Raw genomic sequence first — 27,347 nt, 5'->3', positions numbered from 1 at the left:
TGTGACCCACAGTGCTGCCCTTAAAAATGACCCACAAACTAAAAAGAAAACAGAAAAGTGAGTTTAGAACATATGCACAATGATCCATAATGGTTTTTTTCAATACTATTACTAACGATTGAATGAATTTTCCAACAGTAAAAATAGAAATCCCACAGTACCACAGATCATAGCACTGATTGTTTTTATATCACCTGATACAAATGCTTTTTAAAAATCGCTGTACGTCCATAAACTGTCCATGTGATATCAAGCTGGTTTGAAATCCATGATCTCCAAAGAAAACATCTTACACGAAATCCCGTGGTTCTCACAAAAGCTCAGGCCAAACCCCTGCACTGTATTTGCTGCTCGGGATTGGCCAAAGCAACCGTCAGTTAGTGATTTGCTCCTCCTGATAGGTGGAGGTGGAAATGGAGCCGTAAGGGTCGACCACCGTCTGGGCACATCGAACCACCGTGACCAGCAAGAAGAGACAGAGCAGGAAGAGGAAGAAAAGAGCGAAGCCCAAGTCCAAGTCAATCTCTAGCCAAGATCCAGTCTCTACGGTCTTGTCCATCTTGGAAAATTCGACCCAGGGACTGAGGGATTGAGCGCCAGTGTTAAGAGTTCATCTTCCAAGATTGGCCTCCAGTCTATGGTGGTATTTCTCTGCATGAGACAAAAAATGTGTTATTAAAAAACTGTCATTTAATTGACATTTTAATAAAAAATGCAGTGTTCCTTATATTTACTTTACTTTGATTGCAGACAGTTTGAATCTGAGATATTTCATGTTTTATCTGCTCAACATTTGTTAATAAACATTCATTCCTGCATTTCTGGCCTGCAACACATTCCAAAAACTGTTGGGACGGGGGCAATTTATGGCTAGTAATGAGGTGAATCCAAACAGGTGATTGTAATCATGGTTTGGTACAAAAGCAGCATCCAGGAAAGACTGAGTCTCTGATGAGCAAAGATGATCAGAGGATCTCCAGTTTATCAAAAAGTGTGTGAGAAAATGATTGAAATGTTTAAAAACAATGTACCTCAAAGAAAGCTTGGAAGGGATTTGCATATTTCTCCCTCTACAGTGCATAATATCATTAAACGATTCAAGGAGTCAGGAGGAATTTCAGTGCGTAAAGGCCAAGGGCGCAAGCTGAAGCTGAACGCCTGTGATCTTTGATCCCTCAGATGACACTGTATCAAGAACCGCCACTTAACAATAGCTGATATAACCACATGGGTGAGGGATTACTTTGGCAAACCTTTGTCAAGCACTACAATACAGAGTTACATGCACAAATGCCACTTAAAACTTTACTGTGCAAAAAAGAAGCCTTATGTTAACCATGTCCAGAAGCGGCGTCGACTTCTCTGGGCTCTAAGGCATCTAGGATGGACCATCACACAGTGGAAACGTGTATTGTGGTCAGATGAATCAGCATTCCAGGTCTTTTTTTTTTTTTGGAAAAAATAAATGCCGTGTGCTCCGGACCAAAGACGAAAAAGAACCATCCAGACTGTTATCAGCAACAAGTCCAAAAGCCAGGGTCTGTCATGGCATGGGGTGTGTCAGTGCCCTTGGCAAAGGTAATTTATACTTCTGTGATAGCAGCATTAATGCACCCCTTATTTTATTTAAACATACACTAAGGATCCTAGTTATTCAGATAAGCTGACCAGCCATACCTATTGCTATCAGATGTATTAAATAAATTCTATTACCCCCCCCCCCCCCCCACACACACACCCAGTCTGCCCGTTATTCTAACCATGACTACATCTACACTCTTATTTCTTGCTCTCTCACTCATTCACTATCCATTACTATAATAGCATGCCAGTGCAACCTTGTTTTGGCAATAAAACCTTTATCAATAGTTTAACAGTGTGTCAAATGGCAACGAGCATAATTGGTATGTGCCGGAAAGCTCACCAGCTTTTTTTAGGTCACTTGGCCAAGACCAAAAGGATTCAAGTATGGATGGAGAGAGATGGGATGAAGGACTGGACTAGATAGTCATTTGTCTGGAAACGTGAGAAGACAGGTGATCTGTGCTGAAAAAGGAAGGTGCTCATCAGAGATCCGGACGGAAACCGAGTCTGCTAATTCAAATTAAATATTGCTCGTGGTTGTAGGGGAGGAAAGTGATCCTAGTGTTTTGTAATTAGCTAAAACGCCTGTTGATCTGATCGGTCTGACTCTGAACTGAGTTAGAGCAAGAAGAGCAACTAAAAAAAGAGAAAGAGACAGAGGGATAGAATAAATTAACAGAATAAATTGGGTTTTAGAGTTTTAATTAACTGTAGTGCTATAGAAAAAATATAGACGTTTCTAGTCTAGTCCAGCTAATCCTCTTCTTCAAGATCATGTGGACGACCAAAGGACTCAATAGGACTCCTTCAGATCCTTCAGGTCTTGTGGCATTTGTTTCTCGGAAGGTCAAAGTTGTTTTGCCAGCATATTATGGTCGGCGATGGTCCTAATGTTTTGGCTCATCACTGTATATCCACTTCTTCAGTTCTAAAAGAAAGGTAAACTGTACACTTATTGAAAGATTCTTTAGTTTAAATACAGCAATTTACTTTTTTAACATACAAAAGAACCCTAGAAAGAATTCTGCTTTACCCGATTCAGGGTTGCAGTGGGTACAATTCACTGGGCAAAAGGTAGGAAACACCCTGTACTAGTTGCCAGTCCATCACAAAGCCAATACACACACTCATAACCAGGGCAATTTTAGTATCTCCAGTTAATCTGACTGCATATTTTGGACTGTGGGAGGCAACCAGATCTCCCACAGGAAATCCACATAGACACTGGGAAAACATGCAAACTCCAAACAGAAAGGACCTGGAAATTTAACCCAGGGGCAACAGTGCTACCCAGCAAGCCACCGTGCCGCCCTAGCTGCTGTCTCAAGAACAAGTTATCCCAACTGGAATACAATAATATCTGAATCACAAATGAAATACAATACAATAATTTCACTCACTCACTTTCTAAGCCGCTTATCCTAATCAGGGTTGGGGGGCGTAGGTGGAGTCTATTCCAGCTTTCAATGGGCGCATGGCATACAGAAACACCCAGAACAGGATGCCAGTCCATCGCAATAAAATAAATTCTGTTTTTTTGCAAGAACTGTTAAAGACTGACACTTATACTGTATATCCAGGTATGTATCAGACTCAAGGAATGATTTAAAAAGTATAACTATACTATATACTATTTTAAATATAAAGTAATATATATTTTTTTAACCATAGAAAGTAAAACAAATGTAGGCAGACATTAAAAAAGTAAAAGTAAAAGAAAATTTTTCCACATAAATTTAAAGTTATTTGTCATGCATCATCAAACATGACAATGTATATCCATCAAACTAGTCATGTCTAAAATAATTATCATTATTGAATAAAAAAGTATTTTCCCACATGTTATTTTTTATGCACCATCATGCATCACATCTAAAATATTATAATTATTGAATTAAAAAGTTTTTTTCATGATTATAATTATAATTAATCATTATATTCAATGAGTATAAAAGTCATTTTTCACACAGATAATTAATGTTGTTTGTCATGAACCATCATGTAGTCACATCTAAAATAATATAATTACTGAATAAAAAAAGTATTTTTTATTATTATTATAATTAATAATAAAAAATTAATGAATAAAAAAATCGTTTTTCAATAGATATTTACAGTTATTTTTCATGCACCATCATGCATCACTTCTAAAATAATTATTATTATTGAATAAAACAGTATTTTAATGAATATAATTATAATTAATAATCCTAATTAAAATTAAGTAAAAGTATTTTTCCCACATATATATTTGTCATGCGTCTACATGTTGTCAATTCTAAAATAATATAATTATTGAATTAAAAAGTATTTTTTATGATCATAATTAATAATTATAATTAATATTAATGAGTAAAAGTAAAAAAAGTATTTTTCCCACATGTAATTAATGTTATTTGTCATGCACCATCATGTCGTCACATCTACTATTATTATAATTATTACATAAAAAAGTATTTTTATTATTATAATTATAATTAATAATCATAATTAAATTATTGAGTAAAAAAGTAATTTTCCCCACATATAATTAATGTTATTTGTCATGCACCATCAAACTAGTCATGTCTAAAATAATTATCATTATTGAATAAAAAAGTATTTTCCCACATGTTATTTTTTATGCACCATCATGCATCACATCTAAAATATTATAATTATTGAATTAAAAAGTTTTTTTCATGATTATAATTATAATTAATCATTATATTCAATGAGTATAAAAGTCATTTTTCACACAGATAATTAATGTTGTTTGTCATGAACCATCATGTAGTCTCATCTAAAATAATATAATTACTGAATAAAAAAAGTATTTTTTATTATTATTATAATTAATAATAAAAAATTAATGAATAAAAAAAAATAGATATTTACAGTTATTTTTCATGCACCATCATGCATCACATCTAAAATAATTACAATTATTGAATAAAAAGTTTTTTGTTATTATAATTATAATTAAATTCATGAGTAAAAAGTATTTTTATGATTAGCATTATAATTAATAATTATAATTAATGAATAAAAAATACATTTTCAATAGATAATTAATGTTATTTTTATGCACCATCATGTCACATCTAAAATTATTATAATTATTGAATAAAAAAGAATTTTTAATTACAATTAATAATTAAAATAAATGAGAAATTATTTTTCCAATAGATATTTAATGTTATTTGTTATGCACCATCATGTAGTGACATCTAAAATAATTATCATTATTGAATAAAAAGTATTTATTATTATTATTATAATTAATAATTATATTCAGTATAGAAGTCATTTTTCCCACAGATAATTAATGTTATTTTTCATGCACCATCATGTCGTCACATATAAAATAATTATAATTATTGAATAAAAAATATTTTTATGATTAGAATTAGTCATAATGAAAATTAACGAGTAAAAAGTATTTTTCCCCACATATATTTAATGTTATTTTTCTGCACCAAACTAGTCACGTCTAAAATAATTAACATTATTGAATAAAAAAAGTCTTTTTATGACTATGATAATAATTAATAATCATAAATCAAATTAATGAGTAAAAAAGTATTTTTTCCCACAGATATTTAATGTTATTTTCTATGCACCATGTCGTCACATCTAAAATAATTATAATTATTGAATAAAATGTATTTTTATGATTATAATAATAATTAATAATCATAATTCAAATTATTGAGTAAAAGTCATTTTTTCCACAGATAATTAATGGGATTTTTCATGTACCATCATGTAGTCACATCTAAATATATTGATTAAAGTCAGGTCTTTCATATTACACATCAAATAATAAAAAATAATACATATGTAAAATGTATGCATGAGTAATTTTAACAAGTCATGTTCATCTTTTTAACAATTTTTAAAAAGTCACAATCTCTGGACCTAAAATCATTTTTCATTTAGGTTTTAGCACTTTTATTCCAACTTACCCATGTGACCGCAGCACTCGGTTGTCTTCTTTCCAGTGCAGACAGACCTCTGTTTACACAGAAATGCAATTAGAGATGAGCATGGGTTCAGAAGACACATAGAAATGCCCGAAGTTCATGGGTGGAACAGTGTGAGAGACAGACTCAGACAGAGGACTAAGTTTACTTTTTGTACTCTTACTGTCTTTCACTACAGAAATATGAACCGTGATGTCCTCACATTTAATAGTTTGGAAGGAGGACTTACACATGGCTGCATTACCACCGAGTCCATTCCATTTAGACAGAGTGCTGCCCTTAATTACTGCACCAGGATCCCATTTCAACCCACGCTGCCACACCAGAGTTAATAATTATTTTGCAGTAAGTGATCTCTATAGAGTTTAAAGAAATGGGCTTTACTGTTCTAGACTGTATTACGTTACTATCCAAAAATTAAACATTAAACTATAATTTAATACCCATATTGTTGTTGTCCTTCAATTCTTTTAACTGTGTACTTTGAAATATTAACGTGGTGGCTCAGTGGGTAGCACTGTTGCCTCACAGCAAGAAGGTCCTGGGTTTGATTCCCAGGTGGAGAGGTCCGAGTCCTTTCTGTTTGGAGTTTACATGTTCTCCCTGTGTCTGTGTGGATTTCTGTCCAAAGACATGCAGTCAGGTTAAATGAACAAAGGTACAAGTGTTTGTTTATTAGGATTTTAACGTCGTTTTACACTTTGGTTACATTCATGACAGGAACGGTAGTTACTCATTACACAAGGTTCATCAGTTCACAAGGTTATATCGAACAGTCATGGACAATTTTGTATCTCCAATTCACCTCACTTGCACGTCTTTGGACAATGGGAGGAAACCCACGTTGACACGGGGAGAACATGCAAACTCCACACAGAAAGGACCCAGACCGCCCCGTCTGGCGGTCAAACCCAGGACCTTCTTACTGTGAGGCGACAGCGCTACCTAGTAAGCCACCAAGCCACCCCAAAGGTACGAGTGTGTGATTGTGTTTGCTCTGTGATGGACCGGCGACATGTCTGGGGTTTTTACTGTCTTTCGCCCAGTGAGTCGGACCCACTGCAGCCCTGGGATAGAGCGGTGATGAAACAGACAGTGAATAAATAAATAAACAAGTGGGCTTTGTGTTGGAAAGTGCTTGCTTTTTTAACAACATATTTGGATCTAGGCTCAGGCAAACTAAGCAGCTTCCAAATAATTCAAACCCACTTCGATACCCACACTTTTATATTTTGGTTGGAAACGGTGAAGGTGGGAGGAGAAGTAATTGGTCGTGTCGGATAGACTGAGAGACGCTTAAAAAGTTGGTACGATGCTGGGAAAATGCATCGGAAGGTGCCTATGTAGAAAAATCAGGCGTGCTTATTAATAATCTCTCCTTATCATATCCTAGAGATACCATGGAGATTGTGGTCTAGAACAGGGTTTTTCAGGTTGTCACTGTTGGGCCCTTGAGCAACCTCGATGTTGGAGAAGTAATGGTCGTGTCTGAGAGACGCTTACAGTCCAGATTTAGCGCCATCTGATTTCCACCGTTTTGGATGCTCAAAGAAGCTTTAAGGGGAAGCAGATTTTCTAATGATGATGATGTGAAAGCAGCGGTGCATCAGTGGCTACACGCTCAACCAAACACATTTGGTTGGTACACAAAAAGTTGGTACAATGCTGGGAAAATGCATCAGCAGTTGCCTATGTAGAAAAGTGATGTCATTTGTTTTTGAAATTCTTAATAAATATTAAATAAAAGTGTTAAAAAAAAGAGTTTAAAAAGTGCAGACATTTTTTGAAGAATAATATAATCATAATGTGTAATTTACACCGTCCTTTTTTGGATGTCCGATTTTGTACAAATGGCATTAATGAGAGTGTAATTCAATTTAAATGGCACATTAATAATGTATTTTTTTTTATTTATCCATTTTCTCCCAATTTAGCATAGTCAATTTGTCTTCCGCTGCTGGGGGATCCCCGATTGCAGTCCGACTCACATGCAGCCCTTAGAGGAACTCTTTTTCGCCCATGCACTCTGCACAGGCGCCTCTCAGCCACCAATCAGGTTTCTTACTCAGCGTTTGAAGACCCCCCCCCCACATAGTTTGGTCATCCTGCCCTAGCAGAAACAGTAGGCAATCAGTATCTGCCAATTATGCCCGCTAGATGGCTCCCAGCCGACCGTTGGCACCGCCGAGTTCAGAATCTCAGCGCTGGTGTGCTAGCATAATATCCCGCTGCACCACCTGTGCGCCTAATAATGCATATTTTTTCTCATTTATATATGTTATTTAAAATATGGTATGGATCATGTTATGCAATCATCACCATTAATAAATAAAGCAGTTACCCTAAATTAAGAAGAAAAATAACCCAGTAGCTTAATGGAAGCCCACTTCGCCAAGCAACAACAGAAATAAAATCAGAATGAAGTCAGAAATGATTCCAAGCAGATGGTTGTCCATAGTTATTTATCTCACATTGCATTAAGACAATAAAGGATACAACATAATACACCAATCATGTTGTGTTTGTGTCGAAACGATTCCTTTGTCTGCCTTAGCTGGTTTTATCGTCTAACCTGTAATGGTGGAATGCTGGATTTAGATAAAGAGTAAAGCTGCAAACAGAACAAGAAGGCCTAAAAATCAAGACATGTATGTTAGTATGGAAGTGTGATCTGGTCCCATCAGCTCTCACTTTATTTACAGTTTTAGACCTGTCATAGCTACACAAGACAGAATAAAGGAAGCTTAAGAATGATTAAAACATCTGTACAACGGAAATGGAACACATGAGTTCTGTACAAGGGGAATGCCAGTCTGAATCCAGGAATGAGAAGTACATAAATATGTGTTCAAGAAATAAGGCACTTACAAAGAGATAAAAAAAAAAAAAAGACAAACAAAATTTGAACAAAAATTAAACATGACCGAAACAGGTAAACTATTGGCCCCAACCCTCATCATATTTCTAATCCTTATTATTAGTATTTTGTTTATTTCCATTCGAACACTGAAATAACAGCTTTCAGTCGATTTGTGAGACATGTCGAGTAAGCACAGGCACTTAAAGAATTTACAACAAAAAGCATAAACACTACATGTTGGCTTTACACATGTACATTATTATGCATAAATTATAAACAACATATCGATGTTTCACTCATGTCTGAGAACTGCTGCTGTACTGTTAAGACAAATAAGATCTCAGAAGGGAATACACATCTAAAGAGCCATGTGAGAACAAGATCAAGCAGAGTGACTATGGGATTTAGGACACTACCAATAGTATCATAAATGTACACCGATCAGCCATAACATAAAAACCACCTCTTTGTTTCTACACTCACTGTCCATTTTATCAGCTCCACTTACCAAATAGAAGCACTTTATAGTTCTACAATTACTGACTGTAGTCCATCTGTTTCTCTACATGCTTTGTTAGGATGATCTTCTTCGCAATATATAGAATCTGAGGGACGTGCTGGAATAAGATACGACAGGACTTTTGTTTTGAGCTCAAGACAGCTATTGTGACAGATCATCATGCAAGTGGTCCTAATGTATAGCTTACTTCTTTTAAAAGGGGCACCTGACCATATTTAATTGTTGGTACTATTATACAGTATATAAGGTGTACATATCTGGAAAATAAGCAAGTGCATCACAAGATGTATAACTATTAAAGAAAGCCAAAAAGCTGCCCAATGTGCGTGTAAACTCTCTAAGACTGTTTCACTGAGGCGTAAATATAAGATATAAACAATCAACTTGGACGACAGGAAAACAAGTAGAACAAGAAGAACTTAAAGGTATAACCAAGTCTTTTTTTAATGCGTTTACTCCCTTTTTTCTCCCCATTTTTAGCGCGTCCAATTTTTACCTGATAGCGTTATGCTTCCTCTCTACTGGTGCTGACCCCCACCTCTGATTGAGGAGAGCGAACTGACAAGCCCCCCCGACACGTGAGCAGAACCTGACTGCATCTTTTCACCTGCACGAGCCGAGTTCTCATGCCAATCAGCCTTGTGCACGTAGAGACACACCCTGATCAGCATTATTCCTCTACTCTGTGCAGGCGCCATCAATCGATATAATGTATTCAAAATCCCAGCTCTGGTGTGCTAGCATATTTTACCACTGTGCCACCTGAGCAGCAATTTAGGACACTACCAATGGTATCATTAATGTATATTTAGTATGTGGTTTGAGATGCAGCCAGGAATTAAGTCAGGTGTGCTTATTAATTATCTTTCCTTATCCAATCCTAGAGATACCATGGAGATTGGTCTAGAACAAGGTTCCATGTGGTCCATTTTTATGCAACCCATGGTAGCTGTAGCTTTGTGGTTAAAGTACTGGTCCAGTAATCAGAAGGTTGCCAGTTCAAGCCCCACCAATGTCACCGTTGGGCCCTTGAGCAAGGCACTTATTTCTCAATTGCTTAGACTGTATACGGTCACAACTGTAAGTCGCTTTGGATAAAAGCATCTGCTAAAACAGTGCCTCTTATTCTCTTTGTTTTGCTCCGTACAATCTGGTCCCACTGTGGTTTACAAGAAGCCTCCACAAGGGGGAGATTACGTGCCTGTTAAAATGCATTTATTTCATTATTGTTTGTTTTCTCTGCGACCCATTGACCCAGTTCTCATACCAATCAGCCTTGTGCACGGAGAGACACACCCTGATCAGCATTTTTCCTCTACTCTGTGCAGCCAGCAGAGGTCGTAATTGCATCAGTTATGAGGTACCTATCCGGCTCCCCTACCTGGATGAACAACAGCCAAACGTTGTTCATGTAGCCACCCAGCCATATGAACAACAGATGTCGATACGATGTATTCGAAATCCCAGCTCTGGTGTTCTAGCGGAGTTTACCGCTGCACCACCTAAGCACCCAGGTATAAACAAATTCTTAAAAAAAAAAAAAAAAAAAAAAAAACATGGCTCAAAGTTTGCAAGAGATGGTATTGGATGTTAGGGTCACCAAGTCTCCAAACTACATACCAATAACATATTTGGAAGATGCACCAAAAGGCTTTGTGCTGTAAAGTTGGGAAAGCGAGAACACATAGTACCAAACCATAATTGAAAACAAACATGACACCTAGCTTAATGTCACACCAAACACAGACAGAGTTAAAGTTAATGAACACAAGCATTTTCCTGACCTTTGTTTCAACCCATATTTACTACATGTGCCAATTATTTAAAGAAGAAAACGATCTCTAGATGTGTACTCTCATTTGAAAATCACGCACTGCCATAAAAAGTCTGTACATCTGAATCTGTATAAAGTGCTGATGGCCAAATGTGTAATAAATACTGACTGTTCAGCTTAATACTACAACTGTCATAATTTAGAACAATCATTCAACCAAAAAAATGATGTGTAAACATCATTCAGTATTTTATCATTCTTCACTGTGGATCCATTTTAGTACAGAATATGAGTCGGATCATGATCTGTTTATACAGTTAAATCATACCAATAGACTATTAATAGGCTTTTGTTGTTCATTATTTGCATAAATCGAACAAACTGGAAATTCTTTGAATCTGGACATTCTTTGGGCCTTAATTTAAAAGAACTAATGAAAACCAACATAAAACCACAATCAACAAAAAAAAAAAATATAATAAAATAATATGATGGAATGCTATGATTTCTTTAGTTATTAAAGAAGCAACAATCAAATGAAATAAGTGAAAGTAAAGCTTTTTTAAAGCTATTTTTTAAGAGGAGTTGTTTTACTACACTGGCATGTTCTGAATTAAGCCTGATTTAAAGCTGTTAGACATTATTTATTATCACAATGCGACAGATTAAAGACATCGGATAAATGTAAGGCACCACTAAGATCTATTAGACATGAAGCTACACCAAAGTGAGCAGCTTAAAAGGTTAAGTTTAAGTTAAGTTAAGTTAAGCCTTTCCCTGACTCGAGCCGTGAGTATTAAATCTGGTCATTCTCAGGTTGATCCGGGTGTTTTTGGAACCTAATAGACGCCGCAAGACTTTCAAAAACACGTATGGATCGACTGCACACCAGTCTCCGACATGGGGAATCAAATTTCGAAACCACAGAGTCTTAAAATGTGAAACTGTCCATGTTACTTAAGACCGTGTAGCAAACAGTGAGAAACTTAGAACAGAACAAATACATCGATCAGGCATAACATTAAAACCACCTCCTTGTTTCTACACTCACTGTCCATTTTATCAGCTCCACTTACCATATAGAAGCACTTTGTAGTTTAACAATTACTAACTGTAGTCCATCTGTTTCTCTACATGCTTTTTTAGCCCCATTTCATGCTGTTCGTCAATGGTCAGGACCCCCACAGAGCAGGTATTATTTGGGTGGTGGATCATTCTCGCACGCATGGTGGTGTGTTAGTGTGTGTTGTGCTGGTATGAGTGGATAAGACACAGCAGCGCTGCTGGAGTTTTTAAACACCTCACTGTCACTGCTTGACTGAGAAAAGTCCACCAACCAAAAATATCCAGCCAAGAGCGCCCCGTGGGCAGCACCCTGTGACCACTGATGAAGGTCTAGAAGATGACCAACTCAAACAGCAGCAATAAATGAGCGATCGTCTCTGACTTTACATCTACAAGGTGAACCAACTAGGTAGGAGTGTCTAATACAGTGGACAGTGAGTGGACACTGGATCAGACACAGCAGCACTGCTGGAGTTTTTAAATACACTCATACCAGCACAACACACTCGAACACACCACCACCATGTCAGTGTAACTGCAGTTCTGAGAATGATCCACCACCTAAATAATACCTGCTCTGTGGTGGTCCTGACCATTGAGGAGCAGGGTGAAAGCAGGCTACAAAAGTATGTAAAGAAATAGATGGACTAAAGTCAATGCTCCTATATGGTAAGTGGAGCTGATAAAATGGACAGTGAGTGTAGAAACAAGGAGGTGGTTTTAATGTTAAGGCTGATCTGTGTATAAAGTAGAGATTTGGAAAGAAAGCTGGTGTTTAAAACATGGTGCATTATCAAGACATGCACAATGAAGGCAACAGTGAATGACCCACCCAGAATAGTATCAAAATCAGAGCTGAACGTACGAGTGTATTACAGGGTGCATGTTATACTTCTGCCTAAAACACGTCGGTACAATATAGTGGTTTCCAAAACTCACTGTATGTCCCTGAAGTGCAATCAGAGGGGAAGATAATGTGATTATCATATGACAGAAGTGCGGGCAGTTGTAGCCTAGTGGTTAAGGTACTAGACTAGCAATCAAAAGGTCACTGGTTCAAGCCCCACCACTGCCAGGTTGTCACTGCTGGGCCCTTGAGAAAGGCCCTTAACCCTCAATTGCATAGACAGTATACTGTCCCAGTACTGTAAGTCGCTTTGGATATTTATTTATTTATTTATTAGGATTTTAACATCATGTTTTACACTTTGGTTACATTAATGACAGGAACGGTAGTTACTCATTACTCAAGATTTATCAGTTCAATCAGTTTTAATGTCAAACACAGTCATGGACAATTTTGTATCTCCAATTCACCTCACTGGCACGTCTTTGGACTGTGTGTGGATTTCCTCCGGGAGCTCCAGTTTCCTCCCAGACACGGGGAGAACATGCAAAGTCCATCCAGAACTGACTTAGAACACTACCTGGGAATCAAACCCAGGACCTTTTTTTGCTGTGAGGTGACAGTGCTACCCACCGAGCCTCCCTTTTTATTGTTTTAGCATTCAAATAATTATTTATTATATTTATTATATTGTATTAAATAATATTTATTTATTTAAATGATTGAATAGCAAGTCGAGGTCATAACACCTTTTATTTTCCTAATGCAGGTTATTTATTTAGGGCAGTACAGCGGGTAGCACCGTCACCCCATGGTAAGAAGGTTCTGGAAAGCATGTCCTCCCTATATGTCTGTGTGGGCTTCCACGAGGTGCTCCGGTTTCCTCCCACTTCCTCCCAAAGACATGCAGTCAGGTTAACTGGAGTTACTTTGTTTATTAGGATTTTAACGTCATGTTTTACACTTTGGTTACAATCATGACAGGAACGATAGTTACTCGTTACACAAGTTTCATCAGTTCACAAGGTTATATTGAACAGTCATGGACAATTTAGTGTCTCCAATTCACCTCACTTGCATGTCTGTGGACTGTGGGAGGAAACCGGGGCACCCGAAAGAAACCCACGCGGACACGGGGAGAACATGCAAACTCCACACAGATCTGGGGATCGAACCCAGGATCTTCAACTGGAGTTACTTGAATTGAATGTGTGTGTGTGTGTGTGTATGTGTGTGTGTTTGCCCTGTGATGGACAGGCGACCTCTGTCTGGGGTGTTTCCTGCCTTCCCCCCAGTGAACTGGACCCACTGCGACCCTGAGTAGAACTAAGCGGTGGTAAAACAGACAAAACATAAATGAAATAAGTTATTTATATAAACAATTCTTGTGTGTATTTTAGCATATTCTTTCAAACAGCATAAATAATAATTGGTTTTTTTTTTTTTTTAAGTCGGGTTCACTGTTTAATTCAATGCAATAACTAGGCTTAAGTGTAACAAGCTCCTTGTTATACACTTCTTACACGTTTACCTCTATAAAGCCTACTACACTATTGCATGAGGCATTCAGTACCCACCTTCCCTCCCCCCAAATCCGTTGGTGAATGAGAAATCCGGCTTAAGTACTTGCAGTGTGTGTTAGGCATGAGCAGGGAAAGCTTTGACAGGCAGTGCTAGTGCAGGTCAATGTAAAGCGGTCCAGACTAGTCTAGACGATAGTGTAGGTTCATACGAACTCTAGGAATGTTTTTGGAGACCCGGCGGAAATGCTGGGTGAAAAGGTCTGGCGCTAATCGTAACGTCCAGGCATTTAGGAGCAGCTGGAAAACCATGGAATGCTTCTTATAGTTGTGATTGCAGAGTCAATATTGGCAGTGTTTTTTTTTTTTATGAAGACATATAGAACACACACAGAATAAGGCAATAAGGGTAGAAAAACGAGGCATGATCTCTAAATGGAAGCCAGTAGGCAGGTCATACACAACAAAGCAGGTCACGATTCGCCGCCCCTCATTTCTCTCGCAGAATTTAGTGCATATAGTGCATAAACTAACAAGGACATCATTTTATTTGTATCTAATTTGATTAAGATTAGTGTTGGAGGGTCTTAATCAGCTTTCTCTACTTGGTAAAATGTATTTGTGTGTATGTGTGTGTGTGTGTGTTACAGTTATCAATAGAAGGCCACACCCGAGCCCGTCCTAGTCCTTTCCTATCACTCGGTCTTGCGGTGGTTGTTATTTGAAGGAGTGTGGCCGTTTTGCAAAGGGCCGTTTTTGGTCTTGACCCGTCTCTCTTTCTCGTGTGGCTTGGCGTCTTCGTCCTCCGAGTCGTCCGTCTCTTCTCTGTCGCTCCTCTCGTCCTCTACGATATGCTGCAGAACACAAAATGAACCTGTTTTTTCTTTGCTCTGAATTTTGTCATTACTTATTCCCACCCACTTGAAGTGGCTCCTATGGCATGACAGCCACCAATCTGGAAGGGTAAAGGGTAAACTAATATTACAGTCCTAGGGTGACGCTTCGTTCACATAAGACCCTTTGTTTTTAATGCAAGTGTCCGAAATAGGAGCCAAAATTTGCATGCCAACAAAAGACAGAGACAGAATGACTGGCAATAATTCAAATTAGGTTTTAATAGTGGAGTGACAAACCTAAAAGACACTCCTGTGCTGTGTGTTGTCTGGTGTTCGCAAAATATGTGCCCCACACCTCAATCACTACCTGTGTTAGCTTGGTTTGATAAAAATGAACTACAGCCTTCGTTTAGAGAGTTTATTATGCAATAAATTTTAAAATACATTTTACAAACCTTAATTCTTAAACTATTAATGGTGTGCCGTGTGTGTGTGTAAGAGACTTACATTTTTAGGGAGGAACTTGATTGCCATGCGTAGAATAAGCACAAACCAGAAGATGTGCAGACACTGAAGCACCAGGAGGAGGCCGTTGAAGAAGTAATAACCAAAAAACGGAGGATAGATGGTGACTGGATACACCCACGTACAGTGCAGGATCCTAATACGGATACAGCACATTTGTAATTATAATCAGAAAATATCACTACATACACTGATCAACCATAACATTAAAACCACCTCCTTGTTTCTATACACACTGTCCATTTCATCAGCTCCACTCACCATATAGGAGCACTTTATAGTTCTACAATTACGGACTGTAGTCAATCTGTTTCTCTGCATGCTCTGTTAGCCCCCTTTTATGCTGTTCTTCAATGGTCAGGACCCCCACAGGACCACTACAGAGTAGGTATTATTTGGCATCATTCTCAGCACTGTAGTGACACCGACATGGTGGTGGTGTGTTAGTGTGTGTTGTGCTGGTATGAGTGATTAAGATTTTTAAACACCTCACTGTCACTGCTTGACTGAGAATAATCCACCAACCAAAAATATATCCAGCCAACAGTGTGACCACTGATGAAGGTCTAGAAGATGACCAACTCAAAACAGCAGCAATAGATGAGCGATCGTCTCTGACTTTACATCTACAAGGTGGACCAACTAGGTAGGAGTGTCTAATAGAGTGGACAGTGAGTGGAGACGGTATTTTGTGTCTGATCCACTCATACCAACACAACACACACTAACACACCACCACCATGTCAGTGTCACTGCAGTGCTGAGAATGAACCACCACCTTAATAATACCTGCTCTGTGGGGGTCCTGACCATTGAAGAACAGGGTGAAAGCAGACTAAAAAGATATGTAGAGAAATAGATGGACTACAGTCAGTAATTGTAGAACTACAAAGTGCTTCTATATGGTAAGTGGAGCTGGTAAAATGGACAGTGAGTGTAGAAACAAGGAGGTGGTTTTAATGTTATAATGACTTACAGTACAGTTACAGTATACAGTCTGAGCAATCTAGGGTTAAGGGCCTTGCTCAAGGGACCACCAGCAGCAACCTGGCAGTATTGGGGCTTGAACAAGCGACCTTCAGATTACTAGTCCAGTACCTTAACCACTAGGCTACGGCTTGCCCTTATGTTTCCTATCACACAATGTTACCCATTACACAAATGAACTAAAACGCTTACCAGAATGGAAAGATCACAAGTCTTGTGATGAAGAAGACAGTGGCAAAGATGATGAAGATGTAGTTACAGGTATTTCTCCAGCCAGCGTAGTTAAACATTTTGGCCGACTGCAACCAAACAGAAAAAACCAGGCAGAGATGAAGTTGCGTCAAATTTCCACTAGGTGTCAGCATCGGACCGTTTCAATAAAACTAAAGCGTCACATCAAGTGTTAAAACATTTATTGCCAAATGTTGAAGCCTAGATTACAAAATAAGTCAAAACTAATCAGCTTTATGCTCTAAAGTCTGCAAAAGAAAAAAACCATTTAAGCTGCATTTGCATTATTTTTTCCTGCTCGTTTGCAGTGGCCTAGTTTGCATATATGCAATTTCCACGCGCACTCCGGTGCCCCTGCCACTGGCACGACTCCGTCACTGCCCAACACGTGCTTCATTATGAGGAATGACAAATTCTTACAGGTAGCCCGGATCGTGCTATGCTCACTGTATTCCTCAACAGGTCATGCTGTCTGGCTTTTCCTTCCTCAGACTTCTGCAGGTATGAGACATGGTGGACCAGAGTAAGAGAATGCTGCCCCACTCGAGCACCCCTTGGTCATATTTAGTCATGAGTTAGTTCAAAAATATTTATTTGAAATGTTCTAAATATGCTGCATTTTACTTATGAATGTCTTCTTCACATATAAAAACACTAATCATTTTGGTTATTATAAATGACAAAAGTAGAAATAAAGACATGTTTTGAGAGTTGTGTTTACCACCATGTTCCATCACCTTTCCAACTAACTACACTTTTAATTGATATTGAAACTGAGGACACTAATTTTTGCAGTTCAAACAGAATTCTTTCCCCATTTATGCTTGATACAATATTTACCATGTTTAACACATTTAAGTTCAGTCACTGTTGTCTGATTCTTCTGTTAATGATGTGCCATGTATTTTCAATAGGAGACAGATCTGGACTGCAGGCAGGCCAGTTTAACACATGCACTAATTTTTGTCCACCGCTGCTAAGAGATACCAGATCGCATCCAAGGAGAGCACGTGGCTGTACACGTCTCTTCCGACACGTGTGCAGCCCCTCCCCTCCGTCTCTTCCGCCAATCAGGGTCCTTACACAGCGTATGAAGACCCACCCACCCACACACAGTCCGGCCCCCACCCTGCAGATACGGTGGCCGATTAGTATCTGCTGCAGGCACTGCAAATTATGCCCTCCAGATGGCACCAAGCCAACCGGTGGCAACACCGAGTTCCGAACCGAGGTGTTCAGAATATCCCGCTGTGGCACCTGGGCACCAATGTTTTTACAGCTTTGGCAATGTTTCGCTCAAATAATCAGTAATCCCAAACAATAAATCTTCTTCATGATTCAGGCAGCATACGTTTCTATAAAATCCCAATATACGACTCAGCGTCAATGTTCTCATATGGTATGTGATGGTGTGTTGGTTTTTGCATCATTTGCTAATATTAGGATGGTCTTTTTAATGCTTAGTATGGAGAACCAGAACCCTTTGGTGGATCCTCCTTTTAATAATGATACCCTCATCTATTACCAATTCACCTGCATATTGTGCATTAAACAACTGTGTAACTTGAATATATACTTTCAAAATACAGTGACACACGCCCCCTCCGACACGTGCTCAGTACAGACTGCAAGTTTCACCTGCACGAGTCGAGTTCACATATACTGATCAGCACTGTGCACAGAGAGCCACACCCTGATCAGCATTATTCCTCAGCCCTGTGCAGGCACCATCAATCAACCAGCAGAGGTCATAATTGCACCAGTTATGAGGATCCATGATCCGGCTTGCCCCCTAACCCTATGAACAACAGCCAATCGTTAATGTAGCCGCACAGCCCAGCCGGATGGCAGAGCTGAGTTTCGATACGATGTATTTGAAAACCTAGCTCTGGTGTGCTAGCGTAGTTTACCGCTGCGCCACACGACCGGCTTGTAATTCTTTGTACTTTGTACACAGATCCAAATCACAGATTCTTGGAGGTCTTTTTTTTTTTGTTTGTTTGTTTGTTTGTTTTTTTACAAAATGCCCCAACTTGTCTGAAAACGGGATGTACTTACAGTGTATCACAAAAGTGAGTACACCCCTCACATTTCTGCAAATATTTCATTATATCTTTTCATGGGACAACACTATAGACATGAAACTTGGATATAACTTAGAGTAGTCAGTGTACAGCTTGTATAGCAGTGTAGATTTACTGTCTTCTGAAAATAACTCAACACACAGCCATTAATGTCTAAACAGCTGGCAACATAAGTGAGTACACCCCACAGTGAACATGTCCAAATTGTGCCCAAATGTGTCGTTGTCCCTCCCTGGTGTCATGTGTCAAGGTCCCAGGTGTAAATGGGGAGCAGGGCTGTTAAATTTGGTGTTTTGGTACAATTCTCTCATACTGGCCACTGGATATTCAACATGGCACCTCATGGCAAAGAACTCTCTGAGGATGTGAAAAATAGAATTGTTGCTCTCCACAAAGATGGCCTGGGCTATAAGAAGATTGCTAACACCCTGAAACTGAGCTACAGCATGGTGGCCAAGGTCATACAGCGGTTTTCCAGGACAGGTTCCACTCGGAACAGGCTTCGCCAGGGTCGACCAAAGAAGTTGAGTCCACGTGTTCGGCGTCATATCCAGAGGTTGGCTTTAAAAAATAGACACATGAGTGCTGCCAGCATTGCTGCAGAGGTTGAAGACGTGGGAGGTCAGCCTGTCAGTGCTCAGACCATACGCCGCACACTGCATCAACTCGGTCTGCATGGTCGTCATCCCAGAAGGAAGCTGACGCATAAGAAAGCCCGCAAACAGTTTGCTGAAGACAAGCAGTCCAAGAACATGGATTACTGGAATGCCCTGTGGTCTGACGAGACCAAGATAAACTTGTTTGGCTCAGATGGTGTCCAGCATGTGTGGCGGCGCCCTGGTGAGAAGTACCAAGACAACTGTATCTTGCCTACAGTCAAGCATGGTGGTGGTAGCATCATGGTCTTGGGCTGCATGAGTGTTGCTGGCACTGGGGAGCTGCAGTTCATTGAGGGAAACATGAATTCCAACATGTACTGTGACATTCTGAAACAGAGCATGATCCCATCCCTTCGAAAACTGGGCCTCATGGCAGTTTTCCAACAGGATAACGACCCCAAACACAACCTCCAAGATGACAACTGCCTTGCTGAGGAAGCTGAAGGTAAAGGTGATGGACTAAACCCAATTGAGCACCTGTGGCGCATCCTCAAGTGGAAGGTGGAGGAGTTCAAGGTGTCTAACATCCACCAGCTCCGTGATGTCATCATGGAGGAGTGGAAGAGGATTCCAGTAGCAACCTGTGCAGCTCTGGTGAATTCCATGCCCAGGAGGGTTAAGGCAGTGCTGGATAATAATGGTGGTCACACAAAATATTGACACTTTGGGCACAATTTGGACATGTTCACTGTGGGGTGTACTCACTTATGTTGCCAGCTATTTAGACATTAATGGCTGTGTGTTGAGTTATTTTCAGAAGACAGTAAATCTACACTGCTATACAAGTTGTACACTGAATACTCTAAGTTATACCCAAGTTTTATTTCTATAGTGTTGTCCCATGAAAATATATAATGAAATATTTGCAGAAATGTGAGGGGTGTACTCACTTTTGTGATACACTGTACATTAATATACATACATACCTCGAGTAAATAGTCTGCAGTATCGTGCACCAGCATTATCAGAGTGCCTGCTCGAATGTAGTTCATACACCATGAGAAACTGATCAACAGGATGGTGGCAACATGGTGAAGTATCTGCTCCTTAAAGTCCTGAGTGAGAAAGAAAGACAAAGAGAAAAATTGTCTGTTAGAAATGGTTGTCGTGTTGGTACTGTCCATTCCATTATGGAGTTGTGCAATTTTTATAAGTGAGTGTCTGAAAAACTATCCTATGCGCTTCTGAGAAGAAGTCAGTTGCAGAACTTACGTACCTTATAATGCTGCCTACTGAGATGCCTAATTCTGAGTGATATTTAGACTGAATAAGTAGGGAGCATCCAGTGCTTCCTCAGTGGGGAAGACACAAAACAATTCAAATATAGCGGATGAATGAGAATGAGCTCGTCAAATGTAAATAAATTCTTAATGATTTTTAATTTGTATAAAGGTGTACATGTGTCATTCATTTGCAAATTTAGGTTTGTGAGTGACAGGGTTGTGTCCCCTCAGCCCACTGGTTTGAATAGCCTGAGGCTAACGGTGTTCTCTTAGTAAGCAAAAACTGTAGTGACATAATTGCTGTCTAAGAAGTGGGTCTAAATAATCTGCCTTGTAAGTTTAATGTCTTATTAGAATCCTCTCTACTTAAGCAGCTGCCTAGGTAGGCGGTAGGGTAGCAATGCAGCTCACTAAGTTTTCAAACAGACCCATGGTCAACTCGGAGAGATTCAAAGTTCAACACGGACACAACATATTGCACACACTGTGTGGTCAATAGCTAAACAATTACACTATGTGTTGCAAAAGATAAACAGTAACTTACTCTAGTGAAATGTACTGAGGAGTTATTGTTTACATTTAAATGTTGGATTTGTTAGACAAATATGGAAAGCAGGTGACTAAAGTGTCCAAGTGTCAAACAATAACCAGACACTATTTCTTTTAGCTAGTGAACTTTTCCAGAACCCTCTTTATACTTAACATGAGGAAAGTTTCTCACAGTAACTGGGGGAGGGAAGGGCTGGATGGCACAGCGGTAAAATACAAAAGCCCACAAGTGCTGAGATACGGAGCTCTCAAGTTCAAATCACAGCTCAGCTATTAAAATAAAACGACCTGTATGTGATTATTTCAGCTATATCAGCAACCACTGTTCTAAGAAGACTTTTCACAAGAAGTATGTCTATGAGAACTTGTTTCCATTCAGTTATGTATGACTAGGCACTGATGCTGGTCAAGAAAGCCTCACTTGATGTTCGAGTTCATTCCAAAGCCGGACGGGTGCCTATACAGACACGTGATTGGCTGTGTGTCTGTAAGGGGCAGGACAATGGCTAAACAGGGTTTTCCCATAACTGGGGCAATTATGGACATCCCACCCTCAGGCACAGCCCGAACAACCTATAGCAAAACTGGGGATTCAAACTCTGGATCCCAGCGGCAGCACGCTGGCATAATTTACTGCTGCACCACCCCAACACCTATTGCTTTTTTCCCCAGCTCAGCCTCAATAATGTAATAAAAATGTAGAAATCATTTAGAAGTGAAAAAATCAATGCAAAAAATGGAGAAATAAAAAATGTCATTTAGATCAGTGGTCCCCAACCACTGGGCTGTGGACTGGTACTGGGGTCATTTATTACCGGGCCGCAGAGAAAGAATAAATAAGTACAGATCGCTACAAGAGCAACTACATTTCCAAAACTCTTCTGGTGTTATTGTCCCCAATCACCACTAGGTGGGAGCAGCGTCTCACTGCAGATTCACACTGATTTCCTATTCTATAAATTCTTCTATTTTAAATCTCCCTCCAGTCCGTGAAATTATACACCAGCCATTACATTAAACCACAACCTTGTTTCTTTTATCAGCTCCACTTACCATACAGAAGCACTTTGTTCTAGAATTACTGACTGTAGTCCATCTGTTTCTCTGCATGCTTTGTTGGCCCCCTTTCAACCTGTTCTTCAATGGTCAGGACTCCCACAGGACCACTACAGAGTGAGTATTATTTGGGTGGTGGATCATTCTCAGCACTGCAGTGACACTGACATGGTGGTGGTGTGTTAGTGTGTGTTGTACTTGTATGAGTGGATCAGACACAGCAGCATTGATGGGAGTTTTTAAACACCTCACTGTAACTGCTGGACTGAGAATAGTCCACCAACCAAAAATATATCCAGCCAACAGCGCCCCGTGGGCAGCATCCTGTGACCACCGATGAAGGTCTAGAAGATGACCAACTCAAACAGCAGCAATAGATGAGCGATCGTCTCTGACTTCACATCTACAAGGTGGACCAACTAGGTAGGAGTGTCTAATAGAGTGGACAGTGAGTGGACACGGTATTTAAAAACTCCAGCAGCGCTGCTGTGTCTGATTCACTCGTACCAGCACAATACACACTAACACACCACCACCATGTCAGTGTCACTGCAGTGCTGAGAATGCTCCACCACCTAAATAATACCTACTCTGTGGTGGCTCTGTGGGGGTCCTGACCATTAAAGAACGGGATGAAAGAACTGTGTAGAGAAATAGATGGACAACAGTCAGTAATTGTAGAACTACAAAGTGCTTCTATATGGTAAGTGAAGCGGATAAAATGGACAGTGAGTATAGAAACAAGGAGGTGGTTTTAACGTTATGGCTGATCGGTGTATCTTACATGTAAACTGTCCGTGGTGCAAAAAGGTTGGATACCACTGATTTAGATAACATACACACAGGATTGTTCAGATTCCAACTACAGATATAAGCTAACTGAGTTGAAAACAATACTGATTGCAGGATAGATTCTGAATAATTGATAAACGTGTCTTCAACATTGTCTTCAACATTGTGCATTGTCTGAGGTCAAATAACTTCATACCCATTAAGGTTTTTAATACATTTTCTAATGTCTGGTACGAGTGCATACAGACTTCAGTGGTTATATAATTCATTTCCATTTGCAAAATGAGGGGGAAAAGTGAACACTGCATTTACGCTTGACCATGCATTAGTCCATTAAATGTGCTTTTCTGGTTTTAAATAGACAATTTGAGACAAAAGAACAATAGCTTATGTTTCAAAAATATAATTGTGTCAAAAGTGCATGTGTACACTATAAAAGGGCAGGAAGTTTAATGTTTAAATAATGTGTGAGAGGTTGAACTCTCAACTATGTTGATAAGCTGATACAAGTAAAGCATTGTAAGGACACTAGTGCATTTCTACACCAACAATAAACACCCTGAGATTGATTTTTTTTCTATATTACAGACACACCATTATCACTCAATTTTACATAAAATGTGCTCAGAGAATTCACTGCTCAAACTCCAAACTTGAACGCAACCAAACACCAACTGGAATATTATTGGCTTTACTAAGTAATATGGGGGCCTAGCAAACATGCCCATATAAAAAAAAACTTATTATTACACATATAAATACACTATATGGCCAAATGTATTTAGACACATGACCTTAAGCTTGTTGGAGCTTGTTGGATTCCAGTTCAAAAACAAACAGTATGAAATAAAATGACCTGTATGTGATTATTCCAGCTATACCAACAGCCACTGTTCTGAGAAGGCTTCTCACCACTCTTTGAAGTATGTCTGTGGGTATTTGTTTCCATTCAGTCATGTATGGCTGGGCACTGATGCTGGTCAAGAAAGCCTTACTTGATGTTCAAGTTCATTCCAAAGCTGTTGAATGGGGCTGAGGTCAGGGCTCTGTGCAGGCCACTGGAGCTTTAAGGTACTGGACTATAAATCAGAAGGCTGCCAGTTCAAGTCCACTGTTTCTGCTGTTGAGCCACTGGTGTGGCTGAATTATTTATTAGGATTTTAACGTCATGTTTAACACACTTAGGTTACATTCATGACAGGACAGGTAGTTACACACGATTCATTAGTTCACAAGGACAATTTTGTATCTCCAGTTCACCTCACTTGCATGTCTGTGGACTGTGGGAGGAAACCGGACCTCCCGGGGGAAACCAATGAAGACATGAGAACATGCAGAAAGGACCCAGACCACCCCACCTGTGGATCAAACTCAGGACCTTCTTGCTGTGAGGCAACAGTGCTACCCACTGAGCTACCGTTTCGGCCCTTGCTTTGTGCACAGAGGCACAGTCATGCTGGAACAATAAAGGGCCTCCCCTAAACTCTTGCCAATTTACTATACATTAGGGATTGTTTTGGCAAAAACACATGAATTAGAAGGGGTGTCCCGATACTTCTCTTTCATATAGTGCAGTGGTCTCCAACCGCAGGGCCGCAAAGAAAGAATAAATAATTAGAGATCGCTACAAAAGCAATTAAAATGTCCAATACTCTTCGGGTGTTATTGTCCCCAATGACCGCTAGGTGGGAGCAGTGTCTAGTTGCATGCTGTAGTTTTTCTATTTTAAATCCTCCCGCCCCCGCTGGTCCGTGAAATTATATCTTATATGAAACCGGTCCGTGGTGCAAAAAAGGCTGGGGACCACTGATATAGTGAATATTACAACTAATCAGAAGAAATGACTCAAAAGCTTAGTGGGGTTTTTTTTTTTTTTTAATGCAATTTGGGGGCCTTTTCTTCATATCATACACAAGGAAATAATTATAGAGGTAAAAAAAATAGTAATAATAACAATAATAATTTATTAAAGTTTCCTATACAGGTTTGTTCTGAAGGTTATTACAGTCCCTGACAGAAGTTCTGTCGCTTATCCATGTTGTGGAAACAAAAGCTTATAACCTGACTAAATTCATCCATTGGTTTTAGAAATGACTCATATGAAAGCTGAAACCCTCCCAAATGAGGTTTAATTTATGAAAATAAATTTGCTTCACTGCAGAAATATTGATCATTTAATGAACACAGAAAGGTCAGATTTTGGCAAGACAAAAGTTGTCACCTTGTCATATAATGCACCCAATCCTAGTTTACAGCCTCACCTGTGCTCACTAACTGATCGGTTAATTAGTGGGTGTGTATAAAAAGAACCCCAGCACCCCAGACCTTCACTTGAACTGCAACTTCACCTCTGACAACATGCCAAAAATCCACCCTGCGACCAAAGCCTTGATTATCAAGAGGCTGAAGACCAGATCCACTGCAGAGGTGGCTGGCACCTTTAATGTGTCTCAGCGTCAAGTACAAAGAATTAAAAAAAGATTTGAAGAGACTGGAGATGTTTTTGACAAGCCCAGGTCCGGCAGACCCCGCAAGACAACTGCTAAGGAGGAACGTTTGTTGGTTAGAAAATCCAAAGCCAGCCCCTCTTCCACTGCAGCAGAGCTCCACCAGGCCTGGTCACCTCAAATCCCTGTGTCAACTAGAACAGTTTGTAGGATTCTGTCTTGAAATGGCCTCCATGGTCGAATCAGTGCCCAGAAGCCAGCACTAAACAAAAGGCAATTAAAAAACCGTGTGGCATTCGCCATGGCCCACAGCCTGCTAAACGGATGGACGCTGGAAAAGTGGCAGAAGGTGGATTTCTCAGATGAATCTTCAGTTGAATTACACCACAGCTGCCGCAAATACTGCAGGAGACCTACTGGAGCCCGTATGGATCCAAGATTCACCCAGAAAACTGTTAAGTTTGGTGGTGGAAAGATCATGGTCTGGGGTTACATTCAGTATGGGGGTGTGCGAAACATTTGCAAGGTGGAAGGCAATATCAATAGCCTAAAATATCAAGAAGTATTAGCTACCTCTTACATTCCCAATCATAAAAGGGGTCAAATTTTGCAGCAGGATGGTGCTCCATCTCATACATCCATCTCTACATCAAAGTTCCTCAAGGCGAAGAAGATCAAGGTGCTCCAGGACTGGCCAGCCCAGTCACCAGACAGGAACATCATTGAGCATGTTTGGGGTAGGATGAAAGAGGAAGCTTGGAAGACAAAACTAAAGAATCTTGATGAACTCTGGGAGGCATGTAAGACTGCATTCTTTGCTATTCCTGATGACTTCATCAATAAATTGTATGAATCATTGTCGAACCGCATGGATGCAGTCCTTAAAGCTCATGGAAGTCACACAAAATATTAAATATGGCTCTAATAGCACCACAACTTCATTCACCAATGTTATGAAACATATCTTTGTATTTGAAGTAAATTATTTGTTTGATTTTCACATTACTTTCTGTGGGCGACAAAATTTTGTCTTGCCAAAATCTGACCTTTCTGTGTTCATTAAATGATCAATATTTCTGCAGTGAAGCAAATTTATTTTCGTAAATTAAACCTCATTTGGGAGGGTTTCAGCTTTCATATGAGTCATTTCTAAAACCAATGGATTTAAAGTCAGGTTATAAGCTTTTGTTTCCACAACACGGATAAGCGACAGAACTTCTGTCAGGGACTGTAGATATCCATAACAAGCCAGGTAAATAACGTGCGTCCAAATCATTTCCCTAAACAAATAATTGAAAAACAAATCCTGTGGCAAAGTTACTTAATGTCCTTCCTTTTTTATGTAAAGTTGTAAGCAGATACTATGGTGTACTGAAATCTCTACTGAATTAAATTTATCAAGTGAACCGACCTATTGGCAGTGACAACTTGTGCTCTTTATATTGCAGGTCTTTGACGCTGTGTAAGGACCCTGGTTAGCAGCCTGAGGCACCTGTACAGAAGTGGAGGGACGCAGAGATCGGTGCATGACTCTCCATGCACAAGACTGCAGAGAGGGATCACACTGACAAAGTCTCACATAAAGACTTGGTAAATGCAATAGGAGGGAAAGAAAATAATCATCCTTTATACTCCCATCAGTGAGCTTGTAGGACTGTGGAAGAGTCCACCGTTAACAGAGATTTCTAGCATTGGAACAGGTCTAAACCAGCTGGAACTTGGTTTTGGAGGTCATAACTGACGCACTTCTTGTCACATACACCAGCGTTTCCCAATCTTGTTTGCACCACGGACCACGGGTTTCAAATAAGATATAAGATATA

The 27,347-nt window shown here is 39.5% G+C and overlaps 1 protein-coding gene across 3 annotated transcripts in view; it reads right to left on the bottom strand.

The window, feature by feature from the left end:
* Positions 1–558: 558 nt before the first annotated feature.
* The window catches only part of cers2a (ceramide synthase 2a), a 57,934-nt gene continuing 31,145 nt past the window's right edge, over positions 559–27,347 (bottom strand). For 2 of the 3 annotated variants that reach the window (XM_063011046.1, XM_063011053.1), the window contains exons 8-11: positions 20,384–20,512; positions 16,676–16,782; positions 15,479–15,632; positions 12,921–14,989 (exon numbers count right to left, since the gene is read on the bottom strand). In XM_063011046.1, the coding sequence (XP_062867116.1) occupies positions 14,831–14,989; positions 15,479–15,632; positions 16,676–16,782; positions 20,384–20,512 (549 nt within the window). In that variant the 3' untranslated portion in view covers positions 12,921–14,830. Of the gene's footprint in view, positions 652–5,531; positions 5,581–12,920; positions 14,990–15,478; positions 15,633–16,675; positions 16,783–20,383; positions 20,513–27,347 lie in introns of those variants that run through there. The other variant, XR_010014979.1, reaches the window with a different exon arrangement.

Source organism: Trichomycterus rosablanca, chromosome 2 (assembly GCF_030014385.1).
Source record: "Trichomycterus rosablanca isolate fTriRos1 chromosome 2, fTriRos1.hap1, whole genome shotgun sequence".
Lineage (NCBI taxonomy): Eukaryota > Metazoa > Chordata > Actinopteri > Siluriformes > Trichomycteridae > Trichomycterus > Trichomycterus rosablanca.
Note: the sequence above shows the minus strand (reverse complement) of the source record. Positions and strands in the feature narration are given on the sequence as shown.